This window comes from Rhinolophus sinicus, chromosome 14, assembly GCF_057876585.1.
Source record: "Rhinolophus sinicus isolate RSI-liver-muscle chromosome 14, RSI-T2T, whole genome shotgun sequence".
NCBI lineage: Eukaryota > Metazoa > Chordata > Mammalia > Chiroptera > Rhinolophidae > Rhinolophus > Rhinolophus sinicus.
The window spans coordinates 95,450,293-95,464,683 of record NC_142514.1 but is presented as its reverse complement, the minus strand read 5'-3'; the positions used below and the strand labels follow the sequence as shown (position 1 = coordinate 95,464,683).

The window sequence follows — 14,391 nt, the reverse complement described above, 5'->3', positions numbered from 1 at the left end:
CGAACGTAATTGTCAGTCCCCGATAACACAGCCAGTTACAAAAAGGCTTTCTAGTGATACATATAATAAAACTAAATTTAAAATGTGGGTGAATACTTGGGAGACCACCTCAAAGATGGTGTAGTTGCCTGACCCCTGTGCTGTACACCTGAAGTTGAAGCTGAATAATATTGAATGTCAACTATAATTTAATATATAATTGAAATCACAGGATGTAGAGTACAGCATAGGGAATAGTCAATGGAATTGTAACAGCTATATATGGTATCACAGGGATAGTAGATGGGGGAGGGGAGTTATCACTTTGTGAGGGGTGTAAATGTCTAACTATTACATTGTTTTGTACACCTGAAACTGAAAATAAAAATAACCCTAAGTACAAATATTCTTTTTTTAACATGCAATTAATTTTATTCAGGCACCAAAAATTCCAATAAAAGGATTAATAATGGGAAAAAACAAAAATGTGGGTGATTAAAAATGAGATGACATTAGTACACAAAAATGATGATTCTACTATATAAAAATATACGGCCTGCAATTAAAGCAAAGCTAAAATCATTAAAATTGCTGTCTAATTGAGATATGTGTATCAAGTATTCAGTATACCTTTTAGATTTTCAAATCAGTTTATAAATCCATATGAAAATCTTTATGATAGTAGTGCTAGGTAAACGTTTAACGACAAATATGTATGAAGCTTCAGTCTACACTAAAACATAACTTACTCAAGCATACTAAGTCTGACAATTAAGTACGGAAACTTGTTGCAAGAATGTTGCTAACCTTTTTGATATTAGAGGGATTATTCATTATGAATTTGTACCATCTGGACAAACAGTTAACCAAGTTTACTATTTGGAAGTGCTGAAAATGCTGCACGAAAAAGTTAGATGAAAACGACCTGAACTTTTTGCTAGCAATTCATGGCTCTTGCATCACAACAATGTACAAGCTCACATGACACTGTCTGTGAAGGAGTTTTCAGCCAGTAAACAAATAACTGTATTGGAACACCCTCCCTACTCACCTGATCTGGCCCCCAATGACTTCTTTCTTTACCCGAAGATAAAGGAAATATTGAAAGGAAGACATTTTGATGACATTCAGGACATCAAGGGTAATACAACAATAGCTCTGATGGCCATTCCAGAAAAAGAGTTCCAAAATTGCTTTGAAGGTAGGACTAGCAGCTGGCGTCCATGCATAGCTTCCCAAGGGGAGAACTTCGAAGGTGATCGTAGTGATATTCAGCAATGAGGTATGGAGCACTTTTTCTAGGATGAGTCTGTGCACCTGTCAGGCCTTATATATTAAATAAAATATAGTTTACTTATTTTAGAAATCTAACCTTTATTTAAAATCTGGTGATTCATTACAACTTCCAGAAAATACATTGCAATACCCATATGCTATTAATAGAGTATTCCATAGCACATGATCAAAACAGAAACACACATGACCATTTTGTACCAAATCTAGAATTAAAATGTAATCTTTCCTATTCTTCCCCTTTAAGAAAACTGATGCAAGGATGACAGAGGCAGGAGAGTGACTCGGAGCTGTGGCTACTGCAATTATGCTTGTTTTGTAATGCCAGAATCATTTCTAGAATATGCCACTTTTATGGAACACTGATATAGAAAGTCTTAGTAAACCCAAATTATTTCGAATACTTTTTCAGCACTGAAGGTGAGATCGCCTTTGTTAAGTACATGAAGCCAGGCTGACCATAGGGATGTGGACTGCTAAACCCTAATGCCACCTGGGTGTGAAAGCAAGCACCTTGGAGCAACTTAACTTTTTTTTCTTGGCTCCTTTTTGTAAATTTGCTCCAAGTCTCTCAGATTTCTTCCAATGTATGTTATATTCAGCCATTTCCTCTAACCACCAAATTATTCTTTTCTAGCTCAAGCAGCTCTTAAAATCCCCCTTTCTTCTCAGAAGTTCCCCTTGACTTGTGGGGACATTAGTCTTTGAACCACCTCATTTGGGTATGGGGTTTAGTTGCCTGCTCTCCATTCTCTGAAACACAACGCACTTGTGTATTCCTATTTTGCTTAAATTTTATTATCGTCTGGTGTTTATGTGCTTCCCTGAGCTATGTTACTGGTGGACAGCAGAAAGCATGTTCACGTGGGAGGAAGAACTGGCAGTAGTTAAGGAGTGATGAAGCTAGACAACGTCGAGTGTGACACAGCTCCTGCGCTTACCAGCCCTGTAGTCTTAGAGAAGTCACTAACCTCTCGCTAAGGTGATTTCCTCACCTGTGAGACGTACACAGCACCACCTAGCTCATAGCGTTTTCAGAAGGCTGTTGGGAGCTCTACGAGAGGCAATTCAGTGCAGTGCGCAGCTTTTGGGAATCCCCCAGACACCTGATAAAGGTTTTCTGACAATGGTCAGACAAACACAAGTAAAGCGGAATTGAAGAGTTTATTCTGAATGTTAAAATTAAGACCTATAAAAAGTTACATAGCAAATAAAAATGTTGAAATAAAGATGCTTAGGGGATATGTCAACTAAATTACATCTTGCACACATCAAGACACATTCTTGGCTGAATGCTCCATACTAGATATTTAAAATAACACAAATAGGATTGCATTTTTGTAATTTAATTCGCAGTCATATTAGATACAATGGTTAACATGCTTAGGAGAGGCAATATTCCGTGTATTTCTTAGTAAGCGTTTTTGAGCACATTTGTAAAAGATTAAATTTCACTCTGTTATTATGATTTCCCCCCATACACTAAAAGAACAAACACAACACTGACTTATTTCAAATAATGAATACTGTATATGGTTATACTGTACTCTAAAATTACATTTATTAATAAAGATTAATTTTAGCATTAAAAAGGGGGGATTCTGTGACATCCATAGAAAAATTTGAAAACCCGGACAAGACTAAAATAGAGAATCACGCAGTTTTCTGAAGCAAATTGTATGATGAAGTTAGGTGGGGGAAGCTGACTTTGAGATCTCCCCATGACCCAGACAAACGGCCGTGCTCCTACTACCAAAGACTGCGGAACGTCTTTGAATCTTCAGAAAACGTGGACTCTGCTAGAGCAGCCTTCTCTCAGGTACTGAGCAAGGCTAAGAAGTGGAGAGAAAAGGAACTGCCAGAGGGGAAGGAGTGGACCGCCCGGGACGGGCTGTCTCTTTAAGACCCTGCAGTTGTGCTCACAGTACCTACAGGCATCCAGGCTCTAACACATGGGGCCAAGGGCCTCCCGGACAGGCACACAGCCATGTGAAGCAACACTTAAAATTAAGAGTGGGTGCGACAAAATAGAAAGCTAGCATGAAGAGACACTTAATGTTTAGAACTGTGAAAAATAAAAATTAGGCAGCAAAATGCAAAGTAACTTAAGGACATCTGGACTACAAATAATCTACCCCAAATATAACATTTTTTTATGCAGACCACAATTTTTTTAAAAAAATCTACTTGAATTAGGAGAGTTAGAGCAATTTGTATGAAATAAAGTTTTTAAGTATAGCTGTACAGCTTAGGAGAGTTAAAGCTCCAAGGATGTCTAAATATAACTCTCCAAATCTCTTCTTATGTCTGTCCATGTGTTTTGGAAGCTGCTGACACTAAAATTCTAATAAATGAGACACTGTAAAATGCTTTAGTATACATCATGTGCCACCTCAAAAACACTCTCTGAAAAAGTAACTCTTCCTGTGGCATTCACCATGAAACATTTAGCTAAGAAAAAAATGTATATATTTAAAGTATTTTAAAGCCATACAGACCTAACGTAATAAAATTGAGAAGACAAACACTGCTTGGGCATTTCAAGTAAGATTATTTGGGTTGAAATAAAACATCTACCAACATCTTTCTAAGCTACCAATTCAGGGGGCAAAGAGAGAGAAAGAGAAATTGCAAACCCCAAAGGTTTATATACAAACCCCTGGAGGGCACTTAAGAAAGTGAGTATCTATTACTCGTTATCTTCAGACTGCCCTGATTTGGGAGGGATTATGTTTTCATCACAGTGGAAGCAGCAGCTGGGAAACAGGTGAGTTGCAGGTGCATGCCACTCTTGAACGCGTTCAGCAGCTCCTCCAGCAACCTGCAGGGCAGAGGCAGTTTTACCACCTGACAGGAAGAAGGCTGTCCAGCAACGTGAGAGAACATGCCCGGTAGCCAGCTGCCTGGTTCCGGCTTCTGCTTGCTGAAAAAATTATTTACCTATGGATTCTTAACTCAGTAACAGAGTAAGTCGATCAAAGAAGCTAGTCAAAAGGAAGATGTATATTTATGTTTATATGTAAAAATCTTCCTCCTGTTCCTTTCCTCAGAATTAGTAAGCTTCCTCCCTCAAACAGACTGCTTGCACCTGTACTTACCCTTAATTCACCATTTAAACATTTACATACATCAAAATGTACTCTCTTTGGCTTATAAACACATCTGACAAACACATCTGAACAGCCTAACAGCCCACAATCGGGATGCAGAACAGTCCGCCGCCCTCCCAGCTCTTGTGCTGCCCCTTCCAGCCACCTTTCCCTTCACCCCCACCTATCCCTAGGCAGCTATTTGTCTGTTCTCTCTTCTCTTATTTTGCAACTTTTTCTTTAATAAATATTGACGAGTAGTGAATCACGCACCATCAGAATCGGGGTTAGTTCTAACTCCACTAGGCAAATCATTCTACTACTTTGGTAACTCAGTTTGTTTCCTTAAATGGTCTGATGTAGCCATAGAATTTTGGGACCAGAAGGGATCCTAGATTCAGATGAAATGACCAAGAAGTGGGCTTATTGGTACTGGGCTCAACAGATGACTTCATGGTTGATTTTAACATTGTGCAATATCAGAACACTGTTCCAACAATAGATGTAAAATATAGTCCCCACCTAGAACTATATCAAGGGTCTGTCATTCTCGACTCCCCCCCAAAAGCACTAGCCTTTTCTGCCATGTTCCACAAGTTAAAAGTCATAGTGAGCTTTAATCTTTATCTTATTGTCTTAAAGAAACAAACAGGGCTTAGAAACATTTTAGATAAAGCCTGACGGCTAGTGTGAGAAGGAAGCAGGAAGATGGAAGGCAGGCAGGGACATCGTATGGGCACAGCCCTCGGCTTGCCTACTTAGGGACATCTAGCAGGAGCAGTGGTCTGCCACCCATTCCCCCAGGCCAGCCCAGGTCTCCGCATGACGTTTTCCCACCAGTCGCTGGCGCGACGTGCTCTCTCTGCTCTGAGTTCCCACGACACTCACCTGGGCTCCATCACAGAGCCCACACACACTGAGTCTTTCCCGCAGGTTAAGAATACCACAACTATCTGTTTTTGGACTGGTTTGTGTATGACCAGCCAAATGCAAAGGTGGGTGGCCTTCAGTTACAGCTGGCGAAGGAGCAGAGATCTGCATGTTTCCGCTGCCTCGGCAGAGGGTAGGCTGGGCATTCGTGAATGTGCTGGCCTAGATTTTGTCTCAGGTCAGAATTTCCTGTTATATTAGTAGCAAAGTTTAAACTTAGGCTGAGACAATCAATATAATATTAGTGAAACATATGTAATGTTATTATGTCTTATGTAATTATTCTTAATAATTTCTATTATATAGAGCATAAAATATACCCTGCTGGACTACTCAAAGGAAAAATAATCATTGAGCCCTGCATTTTACTCTTACATTTCTCTGAATATTATCTTCTTTAAAATTTAAGACATAACATAGTTTACTGAGTCAAAATAAGCTCTCTTTTACGTTTTCTATACTAGTCACATAAAACAAGAAAATAACTAATTTCTAAATTGTTATGAATCCTGAAGAAAAGTTTTACCTTACTCTGTCGCTTGGGAGACAAGTAAGGCGCAGCTAATAGAACACATACTACTAAGGCCACACCGCTCTTTCTTAAATCCAAATCGTGATTTAGAGAGAGTACTTTTAGGTAACAAACCTTGTAACAAACAGCATACAGAACTTACTTTTTATCTGCTCCGCTGGAAAGCTGAGGCAGAGCTTCCAAAGCCTGTTTAAAACTAGACCTAGGACACAAACACCAATATTTAAGTTGAAATATTTCATGTTTCTAAGGGGAATTAAGGGCACAATTAAAAATTCTTAAGCATACTTTAAATATAAAGAAACCAGTGAAGCATGCAGAAATATGAGAAAAAGTAAAAGTGAAAAACAATAGAAAAAGTAAAAGTGAATGTAGAGTTACCAGACAGAGGCTTTGTAGGAGGAGGGTCAGAAAAAGGGAGACACTAACTTTTATAAAAGGATGCTGCTGGCTCATGGTAGATGAGAGCTTAATGTGGATGTTTAATTTTTTTTAAAGTCTCTATTTTCAAAACAAAAGTTTCTAGATAAAGCAACTGGTAAGATCTTGTGAAAGATGACACGAATGGGGACATTTATAGTATTGACAGGCCCAAGGCCTAACTTACAGCCAATATCTTATAACTGAACACAATTTTTACAGAATTTAGCTATTATTATATTTTAAATCTGTAGGTTCATGGAGACATGTATGTGTGTGTGTGTGTGTGTGTGTGTGTGTGTGTGTATGTATATATATATCTTATATATATATATACCATATATATATATATATAAGATATATATATATATATATATATTTAAAATTCATTATTTCACTTCATGACAAAGGGAAAAAATTTAAAACCAATTTGGTTTTAACTTGTTCAAGTAGAAAGTACCAGAAAAATTAGTGAATCAAATGAAAAGCATTTTAGGGGAGATTATTTGGTAATAATTTGTACCATTCACTAAGAAACAGTTTTTAACTTTTCTTTTTTTCTTTTATGAGTGGTTGACTACGGTGAAGAAATAAATATCACTATTCATGACTAGAGTGGTCTTTGAGTTTGTATTATAAAACTGTCTCATCAGTGGTCCAGGAAATATACTTCTGAGCAGTTCTTCTCAAATGAGGGCAGGCATCACAGCAGCATGGAAACTGCAGGCCCAGTGCAGCCATGGGGACAGCACTGGGGGCAGCACTGTTCCGGGTGGGGTGGGGTGGGCTATAGCTCAGAGCACACTCAGCCCCCTTCTCCACATGACGCTGGCTCTCTTCTTTCCTGATGGAAGGGGGAAGTCTCTCTAATGATCTCCATGATCATCTTATTTCTTGCAAACCTCTTCTCAATTAATCAAAACAAATATGATGCTATTATTCTTTATTTTTACATTATCACAGTCATGAGGAAGAAGATGATACCACCTATTATTTGTAATGCGCCAACAGTTTAGACGGTGACCTGCAATATTTTCTCATTTAACATCCCCAAAACTTTGCCTAGAACGAATTATTATCTTCCTTTTAAAATGAGGAACTTAGGCTATGAAAGGTTAAGTTAGTGAGAATCAACACAAAGGTACTTATACAAGGCGTGCATACATATCAAATATTCACTGAGTGCTTTCTGTGATCTGTTACTGAGCACTTCAGAAAAACAATGATGGGGAAAAGGTGAGAGTAAATAGCTAACATGGGAGCCATGATGAATAGGAATAAGAAGGTAACTTTCTTTGTTAGGAAAACAATTTAAGAAGTCGTTCAGTTGTAATGGGGACAGTAAGAGTGATGGCATAAGCCATGTTATGAAAAGATACGGACGAATGAATTAGTATATTGTACAAAATGTCCTTAAATATTTTTTTGTATACTACTTGGCTTCTCATGCACATTAACAGTATAACCCAGTATTCCTTAGGTAATATTGCCAGTGGGGTAAACAATTTTGTGAAAAAAGCAAGCAGTCTAGTCAGTGCTCTTTCAGTTCACCTATTGATGTTTTAATGATAGGAAATCCTGACTTTCATTCAAAACAGCTAAAAATTATCATCAAATTTCCACTACAAAATTTTGCAGAGAAACCACAAGGCTTCCTCTTACGCTGGTATTTACAATGCTCGAACTGTCCTTCAAAGTCTGCTACGAATCGATTCAGACTCAGCTCTTACTCTCTGCCTTTAAAGAACGCAATGCTCTGCTACATCACTTATGAGACTAAGATTTACCTTATGGAATGAAAACATAAACTTATAGTAAACCTTTTCCCTTTATATTATGCTACAAAGAACTACACTTAGGAGTCTGTGGCTTAGTATAGGTGGGCACTTTTTAACTGAAAAATTGATCAATCAAATATAAACTTTATCACATCACCAAATGATGAGCATTCACCCTACTCAGTTGACTTTACCAAGGATTTTCTGTACGAGGACGACAAGCACTTCTGACGAAGTACACACAAGGACGCACAGCACCTCACCTGCTCTCGGGTGTCAGGTAAGCAGCCACAGTGTCCCTCAAAGCACAGATTTCAAGTCTTGCCTAAAGATGAGGAAAGGACAAAGTAAGTGACAACAGGGAACTGTGACAGTTATTATACAGAAACAAGTGGTGAGGGAGACAACAGAGTCCAGCCTGCTCCCTGGAGGCAAAGTGCTGGCAGAATACTGCAGGCACACAATTACCTCCATGTCCATCCAAAGAATTGGCTGTGACAGAATTTCCTTTTACCAAGAATAATGTACAATCAAGTATGGCTGTGTGAAGGCAGAAAGCTAGATATCTAACTATAAAAGGTACAAACGACACAAGGATTTCCCAGCATTCTGTATTTCCTATCTAACCAGTCATTTTTCTTTTAGTCTCCTTGTGGGAGAAAGGAAAGTCTGAAACACTGTCCCTGAATCGTTTCCTTCCTCCACAAATGTAAGGAAGTGGGCTGGCTTACTTCCTTACACCTATGCCCTCCTAGTCACACTGACTAATTTCAAAAGCTGAGCTAAATCTCTACAGAGATTGCAATGCAATACCTATTAAAATCACAGCTGGCTTTTTATTTTTAACAAAAATTAACAAGCTGATCCTAAACACACAAAACAATCTTGGAAAAGAATAACACAGTTGGAGAAATTCACACTTCCTTATATCAAAACTTACCACAAAGCTACAATCATCAAGACAGTGTGATACTTGCATATGGACAGACATAATAGGTCAACAGAATAGGATTGAGTGTCCAGAAATAAAGCCTTACATTTATGATCAACTGACTTTTGATGATAATGTTGAAGGGTGCTGAGACCATTCAATGGGCCAAGAAAAGTCTCTTCAGCAACTGATGTTGGGACAACTGTATATCCACATGCAAAAGATTTAAGTCATATCCCTTCCTTAACACAAAAATTAACTTAAAATGGACCTAAATGTGAGTGATAAAACTATAAAACCCTTAAAATAAAACAGGAGTAAACCTTTGTAATGTTGGACTGGGCAAACCTTCTTAGAAATGACATCAAAGTACAAGCAATGAAAGAGAAAACAGATGAATTGGACTTCATCAGAATTAAAAAATTCTGTGCTTGAAAGGAAACCATCAAGAAAGTGAAAAACCAACCCACAAAACGAGATACCACTTCCCACACACGAGATGGCTATAATCTATTAACACAGACAGTAAAGTGTATTGGCAAGATTGTAGAGGAACTGGACTCTTCATACATTGCTGGTGTGAAACTAAAATGGTGTAGCCATTTAAAAATAGTCTGGAAGTTCATCAAAATATTAAACCAGAGTAACCACAGGACCTAGTAATTCCACTCCTAGGTATGTAACTAAGAGAAATTAAAACATATGTCCACAAATAGCTTGTAAATGAAATGTTTACAGAGGCATTCTTCATATTAGCCAGAAGTGGAAACAACCCAAACAATCACCAAATGATGAGTGAATAAATAAAATGCGATATAGTTATACAATGGAATATTAGTCAGCCATAAAATGGAACGAAGTGCTGCTACATGTCAGAACATGCATGAACCTTGCAATTATTACGTTGTGACAGAAGCCAGTCACTAAAAGCCGTATCTGTATGATTCCATTTATATGAAATTTTCAGAACATGCAAGTTATACAGATAGAAAGCAGACTGGTGCTTGTCTATGGCTGGGGAGGAGAGCCGGGAGGAAAATAGAGTGACTACTAATGGGTTTGGGGTTTCTTTCTGGTGTGATACAATGTTCTAAAATTGATTGTGGTGATGACTGCACAACTTTGTGAACACAGTAAAAATAATCACTGAAAGGTATACTTTTTATCTTACAGATACACTGTATGGTATATGAATTATATCTGCATAAAACGTTTACAACCAAACATCTAAACTAAAGCTTATACTTCTTTGCAAGCTTGAAAAAGTGTGACTTTACATACGGATCAGTTTTCCTCAGAGCTCTAGAAGAGCCTCTGATGAGGAAGCCCACATCCTCCACTTTTGACTCAGGTGCACAGGGTATATACAGGTGAGGCTCAGGAGACTATTTCAAAGAAACAGCCATTATTCTCGAGGAGCACATAGAATGTAAAACAATGATTGAAAAAAAAAAAGCTAGTTGTTTAAATTAGAGTTAATTAGAAATTCTGTCACCAATCTAGACAAAAGCTGATTTATATAAGATTCAGTATATTCTGTGAAACTTTTATGTTTGGAAAGTAATTGTTCAGTTTCATTTTTCAGTGCTTTAGAAGCCTGAAAAATAGTTTGTAACTAAAAAGCATATGTATGAAATTTACCTCTATTGTTTATATTCTAGTTTATGTAAAAAACATACATATGAGGAAAATACCAAAGAGAAAAAATAAGGCAGAACTTTTAGTTGAATATTTTAGGAGGATTCAATAAATCACTGTAAAACTAATCTTCATGTAGAAATTTTATTCAAACAAAGTGATAGGCTGTTTTAATTAACCTATGAATTATGAGTTATAAAAGTTGTGGTTATTTAAATAACATACAAAAAAACTGTATGCCAGAAAACGTCATGCTAAAAGATCAGCTAAAATCACCAAATTGTCACTCTACTCCTCTCTAAACTGGCTCTTAGGAAAGTTTTGAAGACTAATGCATTGGCCTTTTATGAAAATAACTATTAAAGATTAACCTGTAGGGGCAGACAGGTGGCTCAGATGGTTAGAGCGCGAGCTCTGGGAAACAGGGCTGCTGGTTCGATACCCACATGGGCCAGTGAGCTGCGCCCTCCACAACTAGAATGAAGTCAATGAGCTGCCGCTGAGCTCTCAGGGGGCCAGGTGGCTCAGATGGTTGGAGCGCGTGCTCTCAACCACAAGGTTGCCAGTTCGACTTCTCAACTCCCGCAAGGGATGGTGGGCTGCACCCCCTGCAACTAACAAGGGCAACTGGACTGGGAGCTGAGCTGCGCCCTCCACAACTAAGATTGAAAGGACAACAACTTGACTTGGAAAAGTCCTGGAAATACACACTGTTCCCCAATAAAGTCCTGTTCCCCTTCCCCAATTTAAAAAAAAAAAAAAAAAAAAAAAAAAGATTAACCTGTAGTCCTTCTCAGAATTATCTGCTCAAAAAAAGGACATTGAAAACAGTCATTTTCAATGGGAAAGGGCAAAGAGGGATGTTTACAGTCACTTGAACTTTTTCAAAATAGAAAAATGCTGCTCAGTTCCTGTCATGTATCAAAACGTGAGCGGTTGAAACAGTCATGGTGGCCAGTGGTCTCCTGGACATATGTACAGTAAGTCTTCCCTTAATGCTGTCGATAGGTTCTTGGAAACTGTGCAATTTTACTATAGGCTTATTGCTAGAAACAAAAGTTAAGCTCCAATGACATATTTCTGGTCACAAAAACATCACCAAACTTCTAAACAAAGACCCAAAACACTTCTAATATGAAGCACTGAAATAACTGTGAGCTATACATACATTTAAGAAAGATTACTAAAAACAAGTAATATCATTCTTTTCCACCCCACTTATTCCAGTGCAGGACCCCGGTTGGCCTGAAACCATCCTGGCAGCTCAGGGTGCAGGCAGGCCCCACCCTGGACAGGACACCTTCCTTCGCTGGGCCACTCACTCACACACACCCATACTCACTCAGACAGGGACAGTGTAGACATGTGCACATCTTTGGGATGTGGGAGGAAACCAGTATACCCAGAGAAAACCCTTGCAGACATGGGGAGAACGTGCAAACCCAAACAGACAGTGGCCCCAGCTGGAAATTGACTTCTTTTTTTCTTATCAACATTATAATGAAACAACATTAAACAAAACAATGTTATTTGAGGACCTGCTGTACATGGGAAAAGTTCTCTAGCTGATTCTGATATCTCTTCCTAAATTCTTCCTGCAAACTTTGAGACAAATTTTGCCAGCAGGTAAATGGGTTGCAGAGGTAATCTGCAGGGAGGGGAGATTTTTGTTATAATTTCAAAATTGCCTAGGCCCACTGTAGTTACTGCAACCTCCTTTTAAATTAATCTTCAGTATCACATCATTTATGCTACTGCTCTCTTATAATAGAACTATTATAAAATCATGACCTTTCAACTTTAACTATATCAAAAGTTTGATAAATCAAATTTTTAGAGAAAATCCATGACAACTGGAAATATAGTAGTTTTGTAACAAATTTTAATCTAACTAATTTACCAGATTAACAAATGCTCTCCATTCCTTTTGCTTTCCATTATTTTTGTATGAAGATTTTCAAACGTATAGAAAGTTTGAAAGAATTTTAGAGGGCACACCTGTATACCCATGGACCCTATTATTAACATTTACTAGCACTTCATATATCTATCAAACTATTAATCCATCATATTGTTTTGATGTACTTCACCATACATCATTAACTAAAGTAGACTGTTAAGGCGGACAACTTATCTGAATCTCCATCAACCTGGCTAACATCATTGGCCCCACCCTGGTGATTCCCTAAGACCCCACCCCACCCAACTTTCGGGCACACCCAAGCTAATCCCAGTGGCTTTTCCATACAAATAGCCTGTTTTGGTTCATGCTATGGACTTTCCTAAAATATTTCAAAGGTGCACAAACCACAAATAAGCAGCATCTGGCTTCGGCATGCCCTGTACCTCTTACTGAATAGTCCCATTCCTGGCACCAGCAGCAGCCAGAATCAGTTCACAGCTTAGCCTCCCCAGGTACTTCCAAGCCCAGCTCAGGTGGTAGCCATCTGCAGATTGCTTTGGTTCATACCAGGTGGCCCTGGGCCCTGGGACAGACTGCAGTTGAACTGGGCCCCTCCCAGGACACTCGGGCTGGCATGCCAGGTGGCCAGCTTCAGACAGAGCCTCAGCACCACCGGCAGCTTCCATGAATGACACACCCAATGGGCAGACTGGACAGGTACCCAAGCTTTGCTAAAGTGAATCCTACTCTGTAGGGTCAGCCCTTGCAGGACAGCTCCTCCACTGTAGTCATGACCAGTCTTTACAAACAAACAGCCTGAGGGTCAATCCTTCACACTGATGTGCAAACAGCAACCAAGGATCAATTATAACAGAAGGGCACACACAACCTACACAAGGAACACATCTGCAGCACCCAACACAGGTAACCAGGGAGACTGTACCACTGTGCTCCACAGCACACCTACTACATAAGACCATTTTACTAAGGCCGGAAGACATGGCAGCCCTACCTCAACCTAATACACAGAAACAAATACAGAGGCAGACAAAGTGGGGAGACAAAAAATAAAAAAATAAAAAAATTCCCAAATGGAAGAAAAGAACAAAGCTCCAGAAAAAGAACTAACAAAATGGAGACAAGCAATCTACCAGATGCAGAGTTTAAAACACTAGTTACTAGGATGCTCAGTCATCTCATGAGAATTTCAACAAAGAAGAAGCATAAAAATGGAGATAGAAAACATTAAAAAAGTACCAGTCTGGAATGAAGAATACATTACAGGGAATCAACAGTAGATCAGATGAAGCAGAGGCTCAAATCAGCGATTTGGAGGATAAGGTAGCAGAAAACAGCAATGAGAACAGCAACAAAGAAAAAGGAATAAAAAAAAATGAGGAAAGTTTAAGGGGTCTCTGTGACAATATCAAGTGTACCATATTCACATCATAGGGGTACCAGAAAGAGAGAGAGCAAGGAATTGAACACCTATCTGAAGAAATAATAACGAAAAATTTCCCTAACTTGCAAAGAAAACATAATAGAAGCCCAGGAAGCACAGAAAGACCCAAAGAAGATGAATCCGAAGAGGCCCTCACCAAAACTCGTAATTAAAATGCCAAAGGTTAAAGACAAAGAATCCTAAAAGCAACAAGAGAAAAGCAGTTAGTTACCTACAAGGGATCTTCCATAAGATTATCAGCTGATTTCTCAATAGAAACTTTGCAGGCCACAGGGATTGGCACAAAATATTCAAAGTGATGAAAAGCAAGGACCGACAACCAAAATTATTCTACCCAGGAAAGCTATCATTTAGAATTGAAGGGCAGATAAAAAGCGATAGGAGTTTATCACCACCAAACCAGTATTACAGGAAATGTTAAAGAAACTTTTTTAAG

General features: G+C 38.6%; 1 protein-coding gene across 5 annotated transcripts in view; it reads right to left on the bottom strand.

Annotated features, from left to right (window-relative positions):
- Positions 1–2,417: 2,417 nt before the first annotated feature.
- Positions 2,418–14,391, bottom strand: part of EXOC2 (exocyst complex component 2) — a 247,335-nt gene continuing 235,361 nt past the window's right edge. For 3 of the 5 annotated variants that reach the window (XM_088791404.1, XM_088791405.1, XM_088791406.1), the window contains 3 exons: positions 8,285–8,346; positions 5,966–6,025; positions 3,848–4,093 (listed from right to left, as the gene is read on the bottom strand). In XM_088791404.1, coding sequence (XP_088647530.1) covers positions 4,000–4,093; positions 5,966–6,025; positions 8,285–8,346 — 216 coding nt within the window. In that variant the 3' untranslated portion in view covers positions 3,848–3,999. Of the gene's footprint in view, positions 4,094–5,965; positions 6,026–8,284; positions 8,347–14,391 lie in introns of all 5 variants that reach the window. The other 2 variants (XM_019714889.2, XM_074335319.1) reach the window with 1 other exon arrangement.